The sequence below is a fragment of the Echinops telfairi genome, unplaced genomic scaffold, assembly GCF_000313985.2.
Source record: "Echinops telfairi isolate 266 unplaced genomic scaffold, ASM31398v2 ScPeMD7_31;HRSCAF=116, whole genome shotgun sequence".
In the NCBI taxonomy this organism is placed as follows: domain Eukaryota; kingdom Metazoa; phylum Chordata; class Mammalia; order Afrosoricida; family Tenrecidae; genus Echinops; species Echinops telfairi.
Window position 1 is genome coordinate 5,799,883 of NW_022103928.1, and position 24,491 is coordinate 5,824,373.

At 43.8% G+C, this 24,491-nt stretch overlaps 1 protein-coding gene and 1 non-coding gene across 3 annotated transcripts in view; one reads left to right on the forward strand and one right to left on the reverse strand.

Annotated features, from left to right (window-relative positions):
* Window positions 1-11,984: 11,984 nt before the first annotated feature.
* Window positions 11,985-12,147, reverse strand: LOC115869617. Its single transcript, XR_004046284.1, has one exon. It is a non-coding gene; the product is annotated as a U1 spliceosomal RNA (small nuclear RNA).
* Window positions 12,148-16,341: 4,194 nt separating this feature from the next.
* Window positions 16,342-24,491, forward strand: part of SHQ1 (SHQ1, H/ACA ribonucleoprotein assembly factor) — a 146,153-nt gene continuing 138,003 nt past the window's right edge. Inside the window, exon 1 of one of the 2 annotated variants that reach the window (XM_004702562.2) lies at window positions 16,342-16,560. In XM_004702562.2, the coding sequence (XP_004702619.1) occupies window positions 16,418-16,560 (143 nt within the window). In that variant the 5' untranslated portion in view covers window positions 16,342-16,417. The remainder of the gene's footprint in view (window positions 16,561-24,491) is intronic. The other variant, XM_045289892.1, reaches the window with a different exon arrangement.

Sequence of the window (24,491 nt, forward strand, 5' to 3'; positions counted from 1 at the left end):
AGAGTAGCGATACCAGGAGGGTAAGGGTAAGGTGGGGGGAGAAAGGGGAAACCGATCACAATGATCTACATATAATGCCCTCCCAGGGGGATGGGCAACAGAAAAGTCGATGAAGGGAGACAGCAGTCAGTGGAAGACATGAAAAAATAATTTGTAAATTATCAAGGGTTCATGGGGGAGGGGAAATGAGCCAACACCAAGGGCTCAAATAGAAAAAATTTTTGAAAATGATGATGGCAACACATGCACAAATGTGCTGGCACAACGGATGGATGGATGGTTGTGATAAGAGCTGTAAGAGCCCCCAATAAATGATTTTTAAATGATTACATGAATAATAATGAGTACAAGGAAGAAGAAAATGTTCTAGTATTGATTTTGGTGATAATTCTATAACTCTGCTGGATATGATTGAATTGTATGACATGTGGATGAGGTGCCAATAAAACTGTTTTAATAAAAAAGAAAGAAAGAAAACCTGCTGTTGGAAGAGGCCAGGTACAAAATAGCACATATTATGTGATTCTATTTTCAAATTGTATATGAATCACTGTATGATTCCAGAAAAAGCAAATCAACAGAGAAAGAAAATAGTACTTGTCTAAGAGAGAGGGTGGGAACAAGGATGAACTGTCAACAGGCAGGAAAGTCTTAATGGGCTGATAGAACCCTTCTGAATCTGGATTATGGTGATGGTTGCCCAAGTGGAGACTAAAATTCACTGACTTGTGCGTATAAAATGGGGTGACTTTCGTGAAATAAACTATACCTCGAGTCAATGAAAAGCTAGTGGAAGGCTTAAGTTTTGAGATGCTTACCAAAATGCAAGGAGCTAGTAAAGAATGATGAATGTCGTCCTCACGCACTGCCCTTGAATCAGTTCTGACTCACAGCAATCCTGTAAGATAGGGTAGACATGGCCCTGTGGGTTTCCCAGACTATAAGTCTTTACAGGTATAGAAAGCCTTGTTTTTCTCCAGAGGAGCAGCTGGTAGTTTTGAACTGCTGACCTTGTGTTACCAGCCCAATGCGTACTACAAATGTAGAAAACTGGCTTTGAACATTATCGCGTATATAGGATGGGTAGACCAGAGCATTTTTTATGCTGGCGAGAACATTTATCTAGATTTGAACACAGAACAGTTGTCCTGTTACCCGAATTACCTGCAGGTACCTGGAAGGAAGAGACACACTATAACCCTGTTGCCAACCAGCTATGCAACTCTGCCCAAACCCCTTCATTTTCTAGGTTTCCGTATCCTTTATCAGTAAAAGAAGTGCATTCTACTAGATGGTTTATAGTCCTGCTCAGCTGTGGACTTATTTTCCTTGACATTCAACGCCCTTAACCGGGTACCCCAGTCCTTTCCAATCCTATTGCCTGCTCCTTTTGCTCTTGTATCTTTCACATCAGATAGGGGGACCTGGCGGCACCCTGCTTATCTGCACTTTTTCTCTCCTGAGCCTTTACTCGGGCTTTCTTATCAGAAACGAGACTCTCTCTGGTCTTTCCAAGTTCCCAGCATATCTCCTTCTCTGGAGCTCTGGCAGGTGTTTGCACGCTCTTCGTCTTAGAGGCTTTTCCATGCATGTTACTGAGTGATAAAGCTCTCCCAAAGCTCTTAAAACAAGGATTGCATGAATCATCGTAAAGGCGATTTGACCATGGGGGAGGGGACTGTTCTAAAATTGATGTGGGGGTGATTGTACAATTCCCCCATGTTTGAACTATTGAATTATATGATATGTAAATTACTTGCCAATAAAACTGTTGGAAAAATAAATGAATAAATATTTCTTGCTTGTTCCATTCAAAAAACACCCCAAACAGTGGCCATTTATTATGCTCACAATTTTGTGGGTTAGGAATTAGGGCAGGAGTGGCAGGGTTGGCTTGTCTCTTCTCTCATATAATGGGGGCCTCAGGTTGAGGGCCGAGGAACACACGTCACTAGAGATGCCTGGGGTGGGGTGGGGTTGGGGACCGAAGTCCGCAGCTCTGGCTCTTAATGTCAGCTAGACCTGCTAGCCTTCTCTGTGTGGCATCTGCTAGGACTCACATGTCCAGAATAGCTCCCTCACTGACATGAAAGGTACCTGGAAGGGCCTGACCAAGCATCTCTCGCTCTTTACACCATCTTTCCATTTGACTGGCTTGCACTTCCCTGCCACATGCTGGCATCAGGGTAGTTGCACGTTTTTCTTGGTGGCTGGCATCCCTTAGCGCATGGGTTCCCAGAGGCTGAGGTAGGAGCTGTCAGGCCCGTCACCATCTTGCATTCAGAAATCATGCAGTGCCACTTCTGCTGCATTCTATTGGCCACGTGCGGTCAGCCCAGATTCACTGTGGGAGGAGACTACCCAAATGGGTGATTATTGGGAGTACTGGCTTAATGGGGGAGGGGATATCGTTGGGAATGGGTCATCACCATAACTGCTGCTCTTTCTGTTTTCTTTCTAAACTAAATTCCATTTTGAAGTGAGGAACGACTTCACTCTTCTCTCTTCACAGCAGCAGGATCAGAAACCCTTGCTTTGTCTGCAGTGGGTTGGAGGCAGCATTAGCTCAGTGGGGTTTTCATCCAACAGCCATGGGACGTGGGGCAATCACTGAGCTTCCCTAAGCTCAAATTTCCTCATCTATAAAATAGTCGTAATAGCACTTTCCTCACAGAATGGGAATGGGGATGTTATATTGATTTTATTTGTGATCCAGTTAACAAAATGGATAACATACAATAAACGATCAATAAATAACCAGCTATTATTGTTGATTTTATACCACTGGCTTATACTGTATAGCACTGTAGAGCAGTGTTGCCCAGAGGAAACGTAAGGATCCAAGCATTATTTTCCAGAGTTAAAAAAACAAAAACAAATGTATTCTAGGGACTACTTTTTTTTTTTTTTTTTTAGTTTTGGCTTAAGGTTTATTTTTTTTAATTTTTAATTGTTTTAAAAATCATTTTATTAGGGGCTCATACAACTCTTATCACAATCCATACATACATCAATTGTGTAAAGTGCATTTGTACATTCATTGCCCTCATCATTCTCAAAATATTTCCTCTCCACTTAAACCCCCGGCATTAGGTCCTCATTTTTCCCCTCCCTCCCCGCTTTCCCCTCCCTCACGAGCCCTTGATAGTTTATAAATTGTTATTTTGTCATATCTTGCCCTGTCCGACGTCTCCTTTCACCCACTTTTTGGTTGTCCGTCCCCCAGGGAGGAGGTCACATACAGTTCCTTGTAATTGGTTCCCTCTTTCCAACTCACTCTCCCTTTACCCTCCCAGTATCACCCCTCACACCACTGGTCCTGAAGGGATCATCTGCCCTGGATTCTCTAGGGACTACTTTCATAGAGGCACAAAGACGTTTCAAACTTCTGATGCTAAGAAGTTATGTTTCAATTTCCTCCTTGTTTTTCATGTCTTATTTAAAGTGAGGATACTCCTAATTAGCAATCAGAATAAAAGGGGCTGCTAAATATAGAATGACCATGAGTAACAAATATAAATAAAATCAATAAAGAAAAATTGGTAGGAAACAGAAATGATCAATGTTTGGCAAAAAATTAATGGGCTTCAGCAGAGCTTCCAGTCTAAGACAGAGTAGGCTTGATCTATGTCCCCAAATCAATCCTTGAAAACCCTCCAGGGACCACAAGCAGTAGGTCCTATTGTGCCTGGGTTGCCACGAGGTGGGGCAACAACTCAAAGGCGGAAGGAATGTTGACAAAGAATATGCAAATACTTGATTGGAGAATGGGACAAAGCAAAAGGAAAAGGTGGAAAGAAAATGGCCAAGCTATGTTTTGAGCATATGTGGTTGGTAATGATAGTATAATTACTACCTGTGTCTTAAAGAGCATGTCACTGAGATGACTTGTCCTTATTTGAGAAAAGGTGACTGATAGGAATTTTTCTGGGGATACAATATAAAGCAAGCCAGAGATGCTCTTTTAATCTTACCGAGAAGCACTGGTAATGAGTTTATAGTACATATAATCAACAAAAAGGAACTTCATCTTTCAAATTGCAGTAAAACCCACTTTTTCCTACTCAGCGTGTATAGAGTTTCAATTCTTGAGTCTGTAAGTGTTGTTTTGTGTTTAATATAAGATTGCTGCCAAAATCAGAAAGAATTCAGGAAGATAAAGAACCTCAGGGCCGTGTTTTTAAAATATGGGCAATCTCATGCCTTGGGATTTCTTGGAGAGGAAAGGATGCCACTGAAAAATAAAGCGGGCTGTCGAGTTAATTTGACGAAATTCAATATTGAGAGGGAGGTCAGTATTCCAGTCTATTTGAAGGGCAGACCGGTGGCAGTTGATGGTACATTAGATGGGGTTCCTGGCAACAGAGCTAAGAAGGAGTGTTGTGTGTGGACAACTTGGGTGGATGCTCTTGAGAGATACACCTTCAGGAAGAGACAAGGAGGGGCTGGGCAGAAGGAAAAGCTGCCTCCCAATGCCCTGGCAATGAAAGCTTTTGTCAATTATAAAGGGAACTCCGATGCTGGGGTGTCTGGCTAAGTTGTCTCATATTGAGACAAGGGCCAGTCCTTGGTGTCCAGCATCAGGCCTCTGAGAGGGGTCACAAGGCAGTTGCATGAATACTTTCTTTTAGGTGGATCAGCACAAGGCTATGAGGGGGCATCCGATGTGGTGGCAGTTAAAGAAGTCCATATAGACAGCTTTTCCTAACAGCTGTACCACTCAATCTAATCTCTGATGTCAGCGGCTCCTCCTCCCCTCAGTAATATCCCCGGCATGTTTGTTGTTGTTGTTAGGTGCCGTGGAGTCAGTTCCAACCCATAGCGGCCCTCTGTATGACAGAATGACACTCCGCTCGGTCCGGCACCATCCCCACAATTGTCCTTATGTCGGAGCCCATTGTGACAGCCACTGTTGTCAATCTATCTCATTGTGGTTGCCCTTCTACTTTCCCAAGCATGATGTCCTTTTCTAAGCATGGGCTCTCCTGATATCATGTCCAGAGTGTGTGAGATGAAGTCATCCTGCCTCTGAGGAACATTCTGGCTAGACTTCTGCCAAGACAAATTTGTTCATTCTTCCAGCAGTCCGTGATACTTTCAATATTCTTCACCAAAGCAGTTCTTCAGTCTTCTGTATTCAATGTCAAGCTTTCACATGTATATGAGGCAGATGTAAAAACCATGTGCCTTAGTTGTCAATGTCACATGCTTGCTTTTCAACACAGATTTATCCAATGTAATATGCCATTTGATCTCTCGACTGTTGTTTCTATGAGCATATTAGCGTTCTGTACTTCATTGTAACATCTGCTAGTCAAGGAAAGGGCTTACGGGGTTGTGGAAGCTGGCAAGTCCCAAACCAATGGGTCAGATGGTTGGTCTGGAGGGTTTTCCTCACCCACTTGATTTCAGATGCTGACAAGCTGGCAGGTCAGATGACAGGCTGTGGACTCACAAGAATGCAGAAGATGGTGAAATATGCTGCTGTCTCAAGTCCCAAGAACTGGAGGTCAAATGAGGATGAAGCAGATGTAGGATCCAGAGCAAGAGGGCAAACTTTGTGCAAGCATTCGTACACAGTGGATGCAAATCACACCCCAAGGAAGATAAGAGTGGTGACTTGAGCCATATCCTTCAGTAAAGTGGTGGCTCAAAACATATCCCCCCCTTAATCCTGTTTCCTTAACATAATGGACAGTCTCTCCAAATGAGGACCATGACCACAAGCAGGACAGAGGCAGGACTCACAATACATGGCCGTGTGGAGGACTAGGGCCAATTCCCTGCAGCACAACAGTTCTCAAGGGCAATTCCTTGTGAGGAACACAGCTGCGGGGTAACAGCAGTCAATATTCTCAGCACCAAGCGGGCGATCTGGATCTTCTGATGTTGCCTGTCATCTACAGACCACCTTTAAGTGAGACAGAACTGACACACAATTGAGTGCCTAAATCCTAATTATACACTCATGTAGTCTCCTCAGATTAAAATCTAGACCAAGATTTTTAGCACCCAGCAGGATTCCTCATGCCTCTCCCAACCCCTCATCCATAACCACCCCCACAAAAATCATGAGTTTTCACATCAATGGCCATTAATTAGTTTCACTGATTTTTGAGTGTCATATAAATGGGAACATTCTAGAGTATACTCTTTGGGGGCTGGTTTCTTTGACTTAACATGCCAGGGTGATTACTTTATGTTGTTGAATATACTAGTAGTTCATTTTTTTATTGCATTGTAGCATTTAATAGTAAAATTATTTTGCCCATTCTACACACAATAAATATTTGAACCGTATCCAGTTTGAGCTATTATGAAGAATGTGTCTGTGAACTTTCTTATACATGTCTCTTAGTGAACTTCTCCACTCACATCGGTGATAAATCAAGGAGAGGAACTGTAGGGTCCTAGGAGTGCTGGTGGTATAGTGATTACATTTTGGACTGCTAAATACAAGGTCAGCAGTTTGAAACCTTCTGCCGCTCTGAGGGAGAAAGACGAAGCTTTGTACTGCTATGAAGAGTTAAAGTCTCAGAAACTCAAAGGAGGCAGTTCTCCGCTCTATAGGGATGCTATGGGCAGAATTGCCTGGCTGGCAGTGAGTTTTCTTTTTGGTTTGGAGAGTATCAGGATTGGAGGGAGACTCATAGACAACCTGCAATATGCAGGTGGCACAAGTTGTTTGCTGAAAGATAGAAGAGATGAGGACTTAAAGTTCTTACTGATGAAGGTCAAAGACTACAGCTTCAGTGTGGATTACAGCTCAATAGAAAGCAAACAACAATCCTCACTACTGGATCAACAAGCAAGATGATCAATATAAAAAATATTCCAGGTTTTAAGGATTTTATTTTACTTGAATTCAAACTCAACACTCATGCAAGCAGCAGTCAAGAGTGTTGAGTTTGAATTGGTCAATTCTTCTGCAAAAACCTCTTTAAAGTATTAAAAAGTGAGGATGTCACTTTGAAGACTAAGGTGTGCCCGACTTAAGCCAGGGTGTTTGCATTCACCTCATATGCATCTGTCAGCTGGACAAAGAATAAGGAAGACTGAAGAAGAATTGAGGTATTTGAATTTGGTGTTTTTGGAGAAGATTGGAAAGAGCCTGGCCTGCCAGAAGAACAAACAAACCTGTCTTCAAGAAGCAAGGAGGACCAGACTGATGCACTTTGGACATGTTCTCAGAAGGGTCCAGTGCCTGGTAAAGTAGAGGTTCAGTCAAAAACAAAGGAAGACACGCACTGAGATGAGTGATGCAATGACTGTGACAATGGACTCCAATTTAGCCATGACTGTAATCACGATGCAGGACCAGGCGTAGGTACAGACTCAGTGGTAGCACCTCACACTAACACCAACACACCAGGAGCCCTGGTGGCATGTAGATTAAGTGCTTGGCTACTAACCTAAAGGTGAGCTGTTAGAATCCACCCATCGGCTGCCCAGCAGAAGACGGACACAGCCGTCTGCTCCTGTGAAGAGGTCCAGCTTTTGATACCCTCTGGGCAGTTCGACTCCCTCCTTTACTTCTGCTGAGTTGGAACTGACTTAACAACAAGGACTAAGTAAGTGGGGCAGACAAGGGAATTTCAAAAGGTGTATGGAAGACTTCCATTTTCCCACAAGCTTTTTGAAACCCCCTAGTACCTATATGCTTGGTAAAGCAGAGGGTCAGTGAAAAAGAGGAAAACCTTTGATAAGATGGATGGACTGACACCGTGGCTACAACAAGGACTCACACATGACAACAATGGAGAGGGTGGTGCAGGACTGGGCCTGTGCTCTGTCCCATTGTCCACAGAGTCACTGTCAGTTGGAACTGAGTCAATGGCAGTAACAATTGCACATAGTTAGCCTCAGTAGGAATTGCCAAACAATTGATCAGGATGATTGTACCAGTCAGAATCAACTTGGTGGTAGGGAGGTGATTTTTTTTTTTCAATAGCACACTCGGAAGAAAACAGTGGGGCATTTAAATAATTTCTATAGGAGGGAATGGAAATATGATGGTCACTGTCAAGAAGCAGATTAGTTTGGCTAAGGATGACTATATTAGGCTGGGTTCTCTAGAGAAGCCAAGCAGTGAGGCTTATAGGTATTGCATATAGAAAGAAATTGATATCAAGAAATAGCTCACGCGGTTGTAGAAGCAGGTTAAGTCCAGCCCAGTTCCAGTCAGTGGGTCAGATGGTATGCTGGGGGCCTTTCTTGACTCACTTAGCTGCAGGAGCTGATGGGCCAGGAAGCAGGAGGACAAAGCAGGAAGACCACAGGCTGGTAGGTGCAGAGCTGAATGAAAGCCAGCTTGGTCAAATGAATCCAAGACCAGCAGTCCCTTGATGCCTTCTGGGATCAGCAGGTGGTATGACGGGAGATTGACAAACCACATACAGGAATCAGATCCAGCAGAAGTGAGCTAGCTTCCCCATAGTGTCCAGCTGTACTAAGAGTAGGCCATACCCTGAATGACAAAACCCCAAACCAAACGTATTGCCATTGATTCAATACCGACTCATAGCGACCTTCTAGGGCAGGGTAGAACTGCCATTGTGAGTTTCTGAGACTCTAACTCTTTACAGGACTACAACACCCTGTCATTTTCCCAGTGAGTGGCTGGTGGTTTTGAACTGCTAACCTTGCAGTTAGCAGCCCAACCTGTAACTACTGTGCCCCTAGGGCTCCACACCTTGAGTGAAACCTCGCCTTAATAGTGTTGATACTATAACTGGATACGGAGATAGTGCTATGCCCTATTCTTCCTACAAGTGCGTGGCTGCTTCATGGAAGATACCATCACAGAGTGGACCAGATTGTGTTAGGTCACATCATGGAAAAATCCTGGCCCAGTGTGTTAGTCTGGGTGTACTAGCAAAACAAATCCATGGATGCACACATATGTGTATAAGAAAGAGATTTATATACAAGAGCAATCGAACATTGAGGAAACATCCCAGCCCAGTCCAGATCAAGTCCATAAGTTCGATATTAGCCCATATGTCCGATATCAATATATAAAATCCTCTTCAGACTCACGAAACATATGCAATGAAGCCAAATGCAGGTTGCTCACAAGCCAGTGGGTAGAAAGTCTTTGGGTCTAGTGGCGTTGTAAGCATCTCAGTGCTGGCAGGGGTCTCTCTGTGGCTTCCCCGGCTGGTTGCATCCATGTGGTTTGTCTTCTGCCATGTCTCCCAGGGAGTAGCAGAGAGAGAGAGAGAGAGAGGTGTCTTCCGCCTTCAAGGAGGAAGTACCAGATTTCCCAGAATTCTCAGGAGAAGGCCATGCCCACAGAAGTCTCATTGGCTATCTCCAGATTGACAGCCTAGACTCCACCCCTACACTCTTAATCCTTCAATTGACACCAGATTAGGTGACTACCACACCCAGCCAGGTTTATATAAAATCTATCATAATGAGTAAACTATAAGTAAAATTTAAAAAAATTCAACCCAGGCAATCTGTTATGACAGAGGTTTGGATGCACAGGATTTATTGAGGGAAATTTTCAGCAGAAACCTATATGGCCGGTTATGAAGGGAGAGAGGGAAAAGGGGAGAGCCAAGCAAGGACATGGATTTAGGTAAAATCTAGCTTTGGCACTATCCCACAAGGAATTCTGCAGCACACACCACCCGAAAGAGTCATTCTCCCCATTGAGGCAGTCTACCGTTCCCCAAACCAGCTAGTCATGGTTGTAGGCCTGGGCAGGTTTGGTCATTATTTCTTGAAGGCTCTCATCAATCTCGGCCGTGGTTCTCAACCCTCGGTGACTGTGTGACCTGCTCTCCCCCAATTGCCCTGCCCGGGACAATTGGCAAAGTCTGGAAACACTGGTGGCTGCTACAACAGGGGCTGTGACTGGCTTTGCGTGGACAAAGTGCAGGCACGCTGTAAATGAAGCCGCCTCCCATGCAGGAGCACTGCCACGGCCAGGCCCAAAGGCCCGAGCGGAAAGACCCTAGGTTTGTGCTCTTCTCCGAAGAAGGGTTCATTAGTGATCTACGGACAACACTGCTGTCCCTGACGATAGGTTTCCTGGTTCCATAAAGCGCATGTAAGTAATGTTGAAGCAGTGTATTCTGCAGACGCCCTTTAGCTACAAATGACGTTTCGATATTGAACCATGAAGGAAGCATTTTAGGTTAGCATCACTAGGCGAGTCTGGATTTTATCTAATTTAATATGGATTTAACTTAGAATTTATGTGGCTAAGTTGTTGGTTAAACCACCTGGAAAGGCTATCCCAAAACTTACTAGGACCAGCTGTTCCCTTTTTTATTTTCTTCAGAGATTGAGTTTGGGTTGAGACTGGCAATGAAAAAAAAAAAAGAAAGAAAAGCGAACACCCTCCACCCTGGAGCTGATTCTGCCTCATAGCAGCCCATGGGACAGACTAGAACTGCTCCCTGCGGTCTCCAGGCTTGCACATTTGGACCGGAGCAGACAGCTTCATTTTGCTCCCATGGAGTCACTGGTGGCTTGGCGATGCTGACTTTGCAGGTTAGCAGCACAGTGCCTCACCCACTGTGCCACCCTGTTCTTTCAGAAAAGTTTCATTCTAGCAGCCCGCACTGAATGGGTTGAAGGATGAGGGCAAGCATTTTTAAAATCTTGTTGTCATGATTGGGTGCTGTGGAGTCGTAGCAGCCGCTGCGCAGAAGCACACAACTCTGTCTGCCCTGCGCGTTCTTGCACACCTTGCTGTGTTTGCGCTCCGTTTTGTAGTTGTGGTGTCAGGCTGTTCTGTTCGGTCATCTTCTTTTTTGCTGACTCAACCAAGAACGATGTCCTTCTCTGGTGACTGGTCCCTTTTGATAACACGTCCAAAGTATGTGAAATGAAATCTTGCCATCCTTGTTGCTAAGGAACATTCTGGTTGTACTCAATTTTGTTCAGAAACGAACCGGACGCCATCCTTACGTATTCCAGTGTCAGCTGCCATTGACTGGACTCTGATTCACGGTGCCCCCGGGTGTGTCGAGAGTGAACTGTGCTCCACAGGGATTTTGGTGACTGAATTTTCAGAACGTGGTTGTCAAGTCCTTCTTCGGACGTAGCCCAGAATCTCCAGCCTTTCAGTTAGCCGTGGACATGCTAACCATCGTCACTACTCAAGATCGATGAACTTAAATGGGAGGGGACTTAAGAGACATGGGAACCAGACTTATCAGTGTGATGGAAGCGAGAGGAACCCCTGAGACTCTAGCCCTTGGACACCTTTCAAATCTGGAACTGAGCTCACCCCCGAGAGGTCACCTTGGAGACAAACAACAGACAGGTTGGACCGTGGACATTGATGCCATGAGGAATGAGCACCTCAGAATGAGCTAGGATCTAAGGCAAAAAGGGGCAATTTTTGCCCTAAAACAAAGTTCAGGAGGCAGGAAAAAGCAGGCGAGAAGGACAAAAGAAATGAGGAACTGTGGGAGGAACTGGGAAGAAAGTTGTTAAATTGAGGGGCTTGCAACTAATATCATAAAATAAAACATGTATAATTTGTTGAGTGGGAAACTAATGTGCTCTGTAAACGTTTATCCAAACCACAGCAAAATGTGTGTGTGGGAAAGAAGACATCGGAGTGATTCCCACTGTCAGATTTGTTGGCCGAGTCTACATTCTGATAGGATCACCCCTTAAGCCTCTTCTACAGTTCTGAACTTATCTGTCATTATCCATTAATTTGGCCAAGCCTTCTTAGAAAAAGTTTATTTATGGCTTGGAATTGCAATACTCTCAAGGTGTTTAGTATTTACTATTGTTATATAAAATAATTTCCTTCATGATTCAAAATGTGTTGTGTAGTTTGTATCTAATTCTATATTTTTATTATAGTTCTGTCATTTATATTGATGCTTCTACTATTAGCTTTCTTTATTTTTTCTTAAACTGAATCATTACTTCGCTCACCAATCCTAATGAATAAGAAGGGCCACCTCTGGTTAAAATACTTGCTTTGGGGGTTTTTTGGGGAAGGTTGTTAAGGAGAGCGCATGAACACAGTCCCACTACCACAAATGATGCAGTCGAGTTTTCCACATTTGGGGAAATTGCCGGGGTCAGCACATCTGGAGTGCAGCAGATAAGCCTCGCCATGGGAAAACCACCTTCGTGATCATGGTATCTCCCCTGCCAGGTAAGTATTGGTTAAAATTCTTGTAACAGAAAATAGAATCAGATGGAAATGTTGTAATACTACATTAAATAGAGATATGGGAAATATAGAGTTGATTCCCCTTATAAAAAAAAACTATTTTTATGGACAGAGTAAGAATCTGAAAAAAAAAACAATGTACCCAAATATAATCATATAATAACAGTCTTTCAGGTGCAGTCTTTAAGCTCTGTGGAAGATGCCACCAACCCGACAAGGCGGGTTAGAGAATGAACTAGAGTTAGAAACCCATGGTTAAGTTAAAACTGTTCTGCGCGAGTATACCACCTTTGGCAGGCCCTCTTCTGGAAACATGGGGTATTTCACCACGAAAGGACTTCTAATCATGGAACTTCCACATCAGGCCAAACTTGGAATTGCTTCTAGAAACTAATTTTTAAATATTTAATATTTAATGTTCGAACCTCGAAGATAACAATCAGTTTGTCAGACCAGAGGAGGGGCTAATTTGACAGAGCATCTCTGTCGCCAGTAAGTTGGTGATGCCTTTCAGATTCCTCAGCCCTCAAACCTACACAGTGGTGGGAGCGGCTTACATCAGAGGAGGAGAGTGAAACTGAAATGGACTTGGAGTCTTGTGACCAACAAGGTCACGTCAAACAATAACACACACACACACACACACACACAGTTGGTGATGGAAAAATCCTATCTGTATATATTTTTTAAATCCCATTTTCACAACACTGAAAGGCTATTCAAAAGTAAGCCTGATAGAAATGGAACAATAACAAAATACAGTTGCTGTATCTTTTGAAGGACTTAAATAAAGATGAAAAATCTTGCAAAAATGTCATTGTTTTTCCTCCAAAAGTGTTTATCATGAAGTATTGAAATAGTTTTTATTTTAAAGCAGTGTCTGTAGTGAGAAACATGCACTCTAATCACACCTGTGAATCAATATAGCTATGCCTCAAAAACATACCAATGTAATAAAAGCACCTTTCCAAGTTACAGTTATAGAGTGATGCACTTATGCATGTGAAACCATAAAGTTTGCAGTGTATTTAGAAGTGTATGGGTAATTAATTATTAAAAGGCCTGCAGAGAGAGCAAAAGGGCTTATTTTGGGGGAAGCAGGACAGAGAACAAAGTTGGATAGCCGTCAACGGAAACTAACATTGTCGGTAATTTTTTTTTTTTAAAGAAGAATGAATTTGTGATGTGCAATTCAACACTGACTGAAAATATGAAAATAAGCAGAACTATTGTTTGAAAGGGATCCTGGAAATGCAAAGGTTAAACACTCAGTGCCTAAGTGAACTCCAGGAGATTTTAACTCCCTAGCTGTGAGAGAAAGAGGCTTTCCACTCCCATAAAGAGTTACAGTCTTGGAAACCCACAGGGGCAGTTCCACCCTGTCCGGCAGGGTGCCTATGAGTGGGGGTTGACTGGAGGGCAGGGGGTTTTAGTTTGAACCACTCTGCAGGAGGAAGCTGTGGCAGCGGGGTTCCAAAGCAGCAGGACTTTGGCCTCAGCCACTCTATATAAGGTTTCAGAGACATCAACCTTTAGGGAAACGGTTGCTTGATTCTTCCTCCAGTGACGTGGATGGTGGGTTTGAACCACAGATCTGGGGTTAGCAGTCCCAATGCTTAACCCACGGTGCCACCAGAGAACCTTCTGTAAAGATTACATCCTTGGAAAGCCTTTGGGGCAGTTTTACTTTGTGCTATAGCAGGGTTCCTAATGCCACAACCCTTCAATACAATTCCTCATGTTATGCTGACTCCCAACCATAAAATTATTTTCGTTGCTATTTCATAAACTGTATTTTTGCTACTGGTATGAATCGGGCGACCCCTGTGAAAGGGTCGTTTAACCCCCAAGCGGTTGAGAAGCACTGTGCTATAGGGTGGCTCAGGAGCCTTGGTGGTGAAGTGGTTAAGCTTTGGGCTGCAGTTGGAAACCACCAGTCCTCAGGAGAAAGACGAGGCTTTCTACTCCTGTGAAGAGTTACAGTCTTGGGGACCCACAAGGGACAGTTCTAACCTGCCCTGTAAGGCTCACGAGAGGTCAGCATAGATCTGATGGCAGTGAGCTTGTTTTTTTTAGGGTGGCTATCAGTGAGAATCAACTCCAATGCAAAAGGTACTTGTTTGTATTTTTTTAAAACCTTCCCTCTTATGTGGTTGCAACTATCAGTATTTTGTGATGTAGCCGATATAATATATATTCCTTATAAATCACAGTATCAGTGAACCATATTGTCTGTTGCCCAATACATAATAAATTATCTTTGAAGGGCATAGTTCCAGTTTGTAAAGTGGGTTTGATTAGTGTTTCATTGTGGATAGCATAGCACCAGTTGCAGTTAATTCTCTGGCATTAATAATTTTAAAATATTAATGCATGTGACCTACAGGAATGAAGTCCCATGTGGATGTAAAGATTCTAGAGAATCTAATTTGGAATGATTTAACCAAAGGCCTATTTCAAAGGACCGTTTGATGGCCTTACTAGCTCCAAGTTTGCAGCAATTCATTATCAGTCAGTGCCCATTATAGCTGAAGATCTGAATGGTTTGGTTTGGTAAGGTCTAAAGCAGGTAGAGCTGAGGAGGAACAGCTCAGAATATGAAATAGGTAAACAGTAAAGGGAGTCAACCCTGTAGTAATTTAGAACCTTAGCTCAGAGTTTCCGTTTCGTTTCCATTGCACACTACTCGCGGTGTGTCTCTGCAAGCCATGGGGTGCATGGTAAATGAATTCATTAGAGTGGATTTGGTTTAGTGCTGGCATGCAGTAGGCATTCCAAGCATCCCAGCACATGGTGCCACAGAGCTCCAATGGGGAAATAACAGGTTTAGAAAAGGAGAGGGAGGGAGGACCCGGCTAAAAGTTTTGTGTGGGGAAGAAGAATGTTCCAGACAAGTGGGAGACGGCTGGGAACAGTACGAGAAGCACATGGAAGAGGGGGACACAGCCCAGAGAAACAAGGACAGAAAGGGGATCCTTTCTCAAGTGTCAGAAGTGAGAAAAGGGACAAGGTGAAGAATACAGAAGAATCCAAATTCATCAATGCAGCTGTAATGTGGCTCAAAAGCAGAAATTCTGAGTTCTGATTATTGTGAGATGTACAGCACAGATTGCTTGACTCTGGAGTCCTGTTTCCCTCCCAATTTGTCGTGCAGGCTAAATAGAATGAGTGGAATAAACGTTTTTTAATTAAGAAAACTAATTAAATAAGGGTTGCAGAAGAGGTGATAAACTTACAGAGAACGACAGAGAAGGGAGCCCAAAGGAGAATTATTGACAAGGCAAGTGAGCACTGAGGGAAACCGTAAAGCAGTGATTCTCAACCTGTGGGTCGCGACCCCTTTGTGGGTCAAACCGCCCCTTCACAGGGGTCGCCTAAGACCATCGGAAAACACCGCTTCTCTATCAGTTTCTAGGGGGGTCCGCCCACATGCAGATACCCGGCATGAAGACTGGTACCCATGCTACACCATGCTTCAAGACAAAATTTCATTTATTTGTCATTAGAAATAAATATTTCACAATATATAATTACATATTGTTATTCATCACTATGCTTTAATTATGTTCAATTTGTAACAATGAAAATACAGCCTGCATATCAGATTCATTACGATTCATAACAGTAGCAAAATCAGTGAAGTAGCAACGAAAATAATTTGATGGTTGGGGTCACCACCACACGAGGAACTGTATTAGAGGGTCGCGGCGTGAGGAAGGTTGAGAACCACTGCCCTAGAGTTAGTCTTGGGAGCGCACAGGGACAGTTCCAACCTGTCCTATAAGGATAAGGCAGGCTCACGACAGGCCAGCATCCCAGAAGAGATAGCTGAAGTATAGAGAAGTTATGTAACTTTCCCAAGGTTTTATAGCTGGGACTTGGCGCAGAAGGGACCCAAACGGAATTCTGCTCCCTGCGAACCAATACTGTTAAAATGACTCTCCAAAGCGGGCACTTGTTCAAGTTTTCCGACAACATTTATCCGCGGTTCAATTCCTGCGCGGCAACACCACTCGCCCGGCCCGGCTCTTCTGGAAGCTCCGCCTCTTTCCTAATAGCGTCCCGTCTCCATGGGGATCGGCGTGAGGTGGGCCTTGCCGCCTTACGCAGAGGCACTTCCTCTCCGATCCGGAAGTGGCGTGATAATAGGACGGACCGCGGCGTGTTTAGAATTCGTGTAGGATTCGGGGAGTTGAGAACGTGGTAGTCGCCGGTGGCAGCCACGTGTGCCCGTCGCGGACTTCTGCATCGCGCGCGGAGATGCTGACCCCCGCCTTTGACCTCAGCCAGGACCCCGACTTCCTGACCATTGCCATTCGCGTGCCCTATGCCCGGGTCTCGGAATTTGACGTCTACTTCGAGGGCAGCGACTTCAAGTTCTACGCCAAGCCGTACTTTCTCAGGTCAGTTCTGAGTGGCTGCCCACGGCAAGAGCGAAATTTGGCGGGTTCACTCATTCATTTCTTTGAAAACTGCTTGGTGGGGGACTATGAAAGAGGGGGGAGCCATGGCACGCAGTTCTTGATTCAGGAAGCGAGCTGTTTAAGGCGTGTGTGGCCTTAGGTAAAGCTCCCTCCTTAAAACACCCATTAAAGAGATTTGGGAACCACTTGAAAGGAATTTGCTGTCTTTCTAGTTTCGGTCCTGACGCCCCAGTTCTCGGTTCCGTGATCATTTTTGCGTTGTGCGTTGGCCGTGCCTGGTCCTGCTGAGGTGCTCCACGACTCCTCACCCACCTGCTCTCAGTCTGGCTGACGTAGCTCACTCTAGTTCTGCCTCCTTTTCTCTCCGGGTTTAGAACCTAGTGGTAAGAACAGTGGTTAACTAAAGCTGATCACCTTCAGTGTGGTAGGCACGGCCTCGTTTAACTTTGGCGATCCGAATACTCGTGTATGTGTGTGTGTGTGTGTAGCACATTTGTATATTTATTGCCCTCATTCTCAAAACATTTGCTTTCTACTTAGTCCTTGGTATCAGCTCCTCATATCCCCCCACCCTCCCCGCCCCCTTCCCTCATGAACCCTTGATAATTTATAAATTATTATTATTTTGTCATGTCTCACACTGTCCGACGTCTCTTCACCCACTTTTCTGTTATCCGTCCCCCAGGGAGGGGGTATATGTAGATCCTTGTAATTAGTTCCCCCTTTCTATCCCACCTTCCTCCCACCCTCCCGGTATCACCACTGGTCCTGAAGAGATCATCTGTCCTGAATTCCCTGTGTTTCTGCTTCTCTGTACCAGTGTACATCCTCTGGTCTAGCCAGATTTGTAAGGTAGAATTGGGATCATGACTGAATACTCTTGTAATACCGACAAACCTTCCCTCTGACCAGTGGAGTTCCCTCACTGGGCCTGAACACCTTTACTTAGTTTTTCATTCTAGCTTAATCAGCCTACTTGAATATATTACTTTCCCATTCTTGCACTTATTCATCCCTTTAATTTATTTACTGATGGAGCCCTGGAGACAACCTTTGGTAAAGGCCAAAAACCACCAGCCATTCTGCAGGCGAAAGATGAGGCTGTCTGCTTCTGGAAAGATTTATAGCTTTGGAAAGCTTTCTTCTCTCGGGGTTGCTGAGTTGAAATGGACTTGATATCGTGGGTGGATTCCTGTACTCATTCATCCTTTAGATGTATTTATTGAGCACATAATATATGACACACTGTCCTTGGTATTGGGCAGATATCAATGAACAAGACTAACTCCTATATCGCGTGTGATTTAAATTCTAACGGATGGAGAAAAACAAATATAAAACTCTGAGTTGTAGTAAGTGCTTTGAAGGGAAGGAAGAAAGCGTACTGAAAGACTAAAAAGGATCCATGCTTTTTGTCCTCATTGCCCACAAGAAAGATGAGGCAGCCTGCTTCCAAAAAGATGTATAGCTTTGAAAGGGAGCAGTTCTGTTCTGAGCCCAGACTGACTCCCTGGCAGTGGATTGTTGTTGTTTCCATACCCAGGGAACGTGTTCCTGAAGAGGTGCTAGTAAAGCCAAGGCATGAAGAATGGATTTTTGTTAGTCCTGCACTGCCCTCACCATTGTTGTTATGTTTGAGCAGATTGTCACATCGACTGTGCCAGTCTGTTTCACTGGGGTCTTCCACATTTTTGCTGACCCTTTCCCAAGCATGGTGTTCAGGGAATAGACTCCATTGATAACATGCCCACCGTGAGTGAAATGACGCCTCGCCGTTTTTCTAAGACTGGCAGCCCGTGGGATACTTGAGATTCTTTTCAGTTCTTTGGTTTTTCTCCTTCATCGTCCAGCTTTCATATACATATCAGATGATTGAGAATACCACGGGTCAGGTGGAACTTGGTCCTCAGAGTGATATCTGTGTTCTTTAATCCTTTAAGGAAGTCTTGTGCACCAGATTTGCCCAATGCAATGCATTAATTTCTTGATTGCTGCTTCCATAATAATTGATTTTGGATCCAGGTAAAATTAAATTCTTGATAACTTCCTTTGGTTTCATTGTTTAGCTGATCCTGTCTATTAGTCTTTTTGTGAGGATTTTTGTTTTCTTTACTTTGAGTTGTAATCCATACTGAAGGCTGTAGTCTTTGATCCTCACCATGAAGAATTCTCATTTTCAGCAAGCAAAGTTGTACCATTTGTATATTGCAGGTTGTTAGAGTCTTCCTCCCAATCCTGGTGCCATGTTCTGATTCATTTACCTCCGCTTCTCAGATTATTAGTTAAGCATGAAGGTTATATAAGTATGGTGAAAGGATCTGAACCCCTTCGTACCTTTCATGGTTTTAAAACTTTCAGTATTCCAATTAGAATATTTTAGCAAACGGATGCAGTGCTGGAAGCATTCAGTAGTCTATGCCAAGACATTGGGAAGACCTAGCCAGCTGACTGGAAGAGATCCATATTTGTCCCCTTTCCAAAGAGAGGCGCCCCTAAAGAATGTGGCAATTAGTAAGCAGTATCTTATCACTTGGAAATAAAATTTTGCTAAAGATAACTTTTAAATGCTTGCAGCAGTATATTGACAGGGAACTGCCAGAGATTCTGGCTGCATTTGGAAGAGGACATGGAACAAGGGATGTCATTGCTGCCATCAGCTGGATCTTGGCTGAAAGTGGAGAGCACCCCAAAGCAGTTTCCTTATGCTTTATTGACTATGCAGAGACATTTGTGTGCATGATAACACACTATGGATAGCATTGAGAAGGGAATAGTGTGGTTTAAAATTATAAAGGTGTTTGCCAAGGTTGTAGCTTCTCACCATCCTTATTCAGTCTGTGTGCTGAGGAGATAATATGAGAAGCTGGACTCTGAGGAAGAACAAAGCATCAGGATTGGAGGAAGACTCATTACTAATCTGTGACATGCAGATGACGCAACCTTGTTTGCTGAAAGCAAAGCGAACTTGGAAACATTTGCTGAGGCAGCTTTCAGTATAGATTACAACTCAATGTAAAGAAAACAGAAATAAGAAGAAAACAGAAATCCTCACAACTGGCTCAATAAGCAATGTGATCGAAATTGTTAAGGATTTCATTTTGCTTTAATCCACAATCAACACTCATTGAAGCAGCAGTCAAGAAATGAAACAACATACTGTATTTGACTAGCCTGCTGCAAAACACCTCTTTAAACTGTTAACAATGTCACTTTGAGGATAAAGATGTGACTGACTCAGGTCAGAGCATTTCAGTTGCCTCATAAGCACTGGAAAGCAGGACAGTGAATGAGGACAACGGACGAAGAATGGGTGTGTGTGCGTGATGGGCTTAGGGAAGAAGAGTGACTGTGGCCGGCGGGGCTCCTTACAGCCGGCACGGAAGCCGAAAACCACAAACTGTGTACTATTGTCCATGTCAGAAGAAGCAACAGATCTGTCTTAGAAGATGTGCAGCTGGAATATTCCGTAGGAGCTAGGTGGTGAGACTTTTGTGTAATATAATTTAACCAGTCTTTGGAGAAGGATATCATTCTTGGTAGAGTCAGCGAAAAAGAGTCTGACCCTCAGTGAGTTGAATGGACAGTGCTTGCACCGTGGGTTCAAATGGCAGTGATTGTGAGCAGGGCAGGGCAGTGCTCCATTTTGTTGTACTTTGGTGTGTTAAAAGCTGGCACCAATTCTTTGGCACCTAATAGTAGCAACAATACACTGTTTTGGTCAAAACCGTCCCAGAAGCTGGCTGAACTTTTGGCTACCTGACAGAGACCCCATGTTTGAGAGGAATGCCAACATCGATGTTGTAAGAAGAGTATGTGAGAGGGGCCATCTTTTAAAACTACTTTGCTGCGGTATACCAGAGGTGATGAAAACTTGATCCTCCCTGAGGGATTACTGGTCTTCACAGGAGAGGCATATCTGCCAGCAAATACGATTTCACTGTTGATTTTATATGTGTAAAGGGTTTGGGAGAGGGAAGTTGGTGATATTACACATTTTGTGACTTTTCACGTGTAAGGCCTTGTGGTGGCACAGTGGGTTAATGTCGGGCTGAGAGTGGCAAGATCCGCAGTTTAAACCCACCACCCACTCCGAAGGAGAAGGATGAAGCTTTCTGCAGCCAGAAAGGCTTCTAGTCTCAGAAACTCTATGAGCAGTTAATTCTGCACTATAGCAGTCAATTCTGCTCTGTTATGAATTGGAACTGACTCTGAGACTGTGAGTTGTGGGGGTACCAGCCATTAAGTTCTTGGAGGTATCAGTGAATCCTCACAGCAAGGCTTGCATAGGTCTTTTTGCTGTTGTCATTTTGGTTTTATATACATTATAAGTCTTGAAGAAGTTCATTAACTTGTCCAAAGAAATGTACATAGCTGAAACATGGCAGAACTGGGCCTCAATCCAGATTTTGTTACAACATTCGCACGCAGAGCCACCCTCCTAAAGTAATGTGGCCACAGATTGCTCACATCTTGGTTTGGAACATATGAAGGGGTACCCCACCCCCACCCCCAACTTGAAAAAAGCTCCACTAGGCGGAGCTTTCATAGTACGCAATTTCCTTCTAGGTGAGCTTGAGCAACTCACTCTGAGTTAGTTCACCCAGTGGTGTCGCCTGGGAAAGTTCTCTGTGGTCCCAGTGAATTTTTTCATAAAAGCAGTTTCACTCAAACCGTATTTTGTGATGGTGGATTTAAGAGAAGAGTGTGTGGCTGTGAAATTTTGTTTCCTGATCGGGGAAAATACTGCAGAAACTGTTGTGATGTTGAACATAGCTTACAAGGACAGCACTATGGCAAAAACTTAAGTGTATGAATGGTTTTCTCATTTCAAAAAAGGTGAAATGTCAGTTGATGACAAACCTCGTTCTGGATGTCCGTCAACTTCCTGAACAGATGAACATGTCAGCTCGTAGTGCATTTGGATTTAATTCCATCAGGTCAAACTGTTCATCAAGCTTTCTATTTAGAGGTTCTTTAAAGATGGCATAACAGTGTGCTACAAAAAAGGCCTGATTTGTGGCAGAAGGGGGACTCATTTTGCCACCACGACAATGCACGTGCTGACATAGCCACCTCAGTGCGTCAGTTTTTGGCAAATAATAGCATGTCTGTCTTGCCCCACACACCTGACCTCGCTCCACGTGACTTTTTGTTTCGGCTAATGAAGAGGGATTTGAAAGGAGAGTGAAATGATGATGTAGAAGAGGTGAAGAAAAAATGAGGGAGGTGCTGTCAGCAATCCAAACAGATGAGTTTGAAAATGTTTCCAAGAATGGAGTTGCAGGGGGAGAAACGATGGCGCTGGGGAGCAGGGCCCTAACCCAGCCAGGGGAAGAGTGTTGGTTATGTCGTCACAGCATTGGGAGTGTGCATGCAGACTCCACCATGGGACACCAAACCTTGAGGGCAGCGCAGCCACATGGAGCAACTATAGGGCCAGACCCAATCAGAGCCAAACTGACCCCATCCCTAGAAGTATAAGCTACAGAGGACAACACTAAACTGGCCTGCCATGCCCACACTGAAGCAAGCCAAGAAGGAAAGAGAGAGAGAGGTTTTAGACTCCGTACCGACACACTAAGCCCTTAGGACGATGTGCCTGCACAGAGCTGCTAGGGTCAACAACATGGCATTCTGTGATGCTCACTCTCCCAGCACAATTGCTAAAGACAAAATGGATGCACAAGCAAATGTGAAGAAAGCTGATGGTGACTGGGGATCAAAAGATATAGCTCCTGGGGTCTTAAAGACTTGAAGTAAAACACGTGGCCATCTCGCAGAGGAGCATCAAGCCCACACAGAAGAAGTACATCAGCCTGTGCGATCATGAGGTGTCCTAGGATCAGGTATCAGGCATCAGAAGACTCAAAACAAACAAACAAAAAGCCATATTGTTGAGAATGAGGGGGGTTGGAGCAGAGACCCCAAACCCATCTGTAGACAATGGAGCAGCCCTTCAAAGAAGGATCACAAGGAGGGATGAGCCAACCAGTGTGCAGTATAGCACCGATGAAACACAATATTCCTCTGGTTCCTTGAGGTTTCCTCACCCCCCAGTATCATGACCCCAATCCTGCCTTTGACTTCGGGCTAGGCTGGAGCATGTACACAGGTACAGATAAGAGATGAGAGCTCAGGACACAGGGAATCCAGGTCAGGTAAACCCCTCAGGAACAGAAATGGGAGTAGCAATGTGATACCAAGAGGGTATGAGGAAGGTGGGGACAGAAGCGGGGTAGAAATCATGGGGGAAGGGAGACAGCGGTCGGTGTAAATGTGAAATTAATAATAATTTACATTTTATCGGGGTCACGAGGGTGGGAGGGAGGGTAAAAAGGAGCTGATATCAAGGGCTCAAATAGAATGTAAATGTTTAGAAAATAATGATGGCAACCTATGTACAAATATGTTTGATACAGTTGATATATGAATTATTATAAGAGCTGTAATAGACCCCGTATAAAATGATCTTAAAAAAGAATGGAATTGCAGATTTGACAAATATATTAAGTGTGATGGAACATACTTTGAAGGTGATAAGGTTTTGTAAAAAAATTTCTTTCTTAGATTCTGCTGTTTTTGTGTACTTCCCTCATACACTGTCATTCAAGGAACTGTTAGAATCAAAGGCAGTAAGGTGGGAAGCTGTGACACTTTTGGGGTTATTGGAATAGAAAGCAAAGGGGGGAGGGACAGGAGGCAACACTGTGACCATGTAGAATGGAACGGTGTGGATCTGGTAGCCGTGCTGATGAGTTTAAATTAACTAGTCAATATCATGCAACCAGAGAAGCTTTTGGGGGGCGTCACTGGAAGACTGAAAGTTGGAATATCAGTTCATTTCCTTTAGTCTGAAAGAGAGACCAATTCTATGTTTGTAGTAATGAGAATTGAGAAAAACAAAAGTTTTACTTTCTTTTTAACTAGTAATTTGATACAGGCAGTTGATTTTGTTGGTTCTTTCTATCCACTTTTTTAAAGTTTTGAGTTGTATCCAGTTTTCACCTTTCTATCCAGTTTTAAACTTTTATTTCAAAAGCCAATTAGTGAACTTTTACTCAAGGGCTTCAAAAAGTTTCTGGGGAAATGTAAAGATTATGGAGTTTTTCCATGATTTTTTTTGAAGCCCCTTCATATGTGAGCATCTGCTGAGTCATATAAACCACCTGCTCTTTAGGAAAGGGAGTGATAAGTAACATTTATTATAACTTTTCTTTTTGACCATCTGTGTTATTGCTGACCAGGGAGTCTTCTTTGGGAGAAGATTTGCACATGCAAACCCTGGCAGGGCCACTAAGAGTTGGAATCGACTTTATACTAGTGGGCTTGGTTTTTGGTTTAGGGGGAATATTCCAAGAGCCTTGGTAGCTGGGGGCGGGGGCGGTGTAGATGCGGGCCTGCGAACTGAAAGGCCGGTTCAAACCCACCAGCCACTTTACAGGAGAAAGATGAGGTTGTCTGTTCTTGTAAAGATTTTCAGAAAGGTTCCCAAACATATTGCCTACCACCCAGTTTTTAGACTAAAGATTACTCAGCATCCCTAGAAATTTGATGTTTTTGTACTGTAGCCCATAATCCAGGATAGCGTAGCTATCTGCTTTTGCAGTCCCCTTGGATCATTCCAGCACCTGCCAGGGGGCGGTATCACCACACTGGGAGACACGGATGTACAGTCTTGGAACTGACTCGGCAGTGGTTGATTGGTTAGGAGTATTCAAGGTCCCTAAACAAAACAAACCAAACTCACTACTGTCTGTCTAGTCAGTTGCCACTCAGCCACCCTACAGAATAGGGAAGGGGAGTACTGCCCCTATGGGTTTCTGAGGTTGTAAATCTTTTTTGTTTGTTTGTTTGTTGTTGTTTTTTAAACATTTTATTAGGGGCTCATACAACTGTTATCGCAATCCATA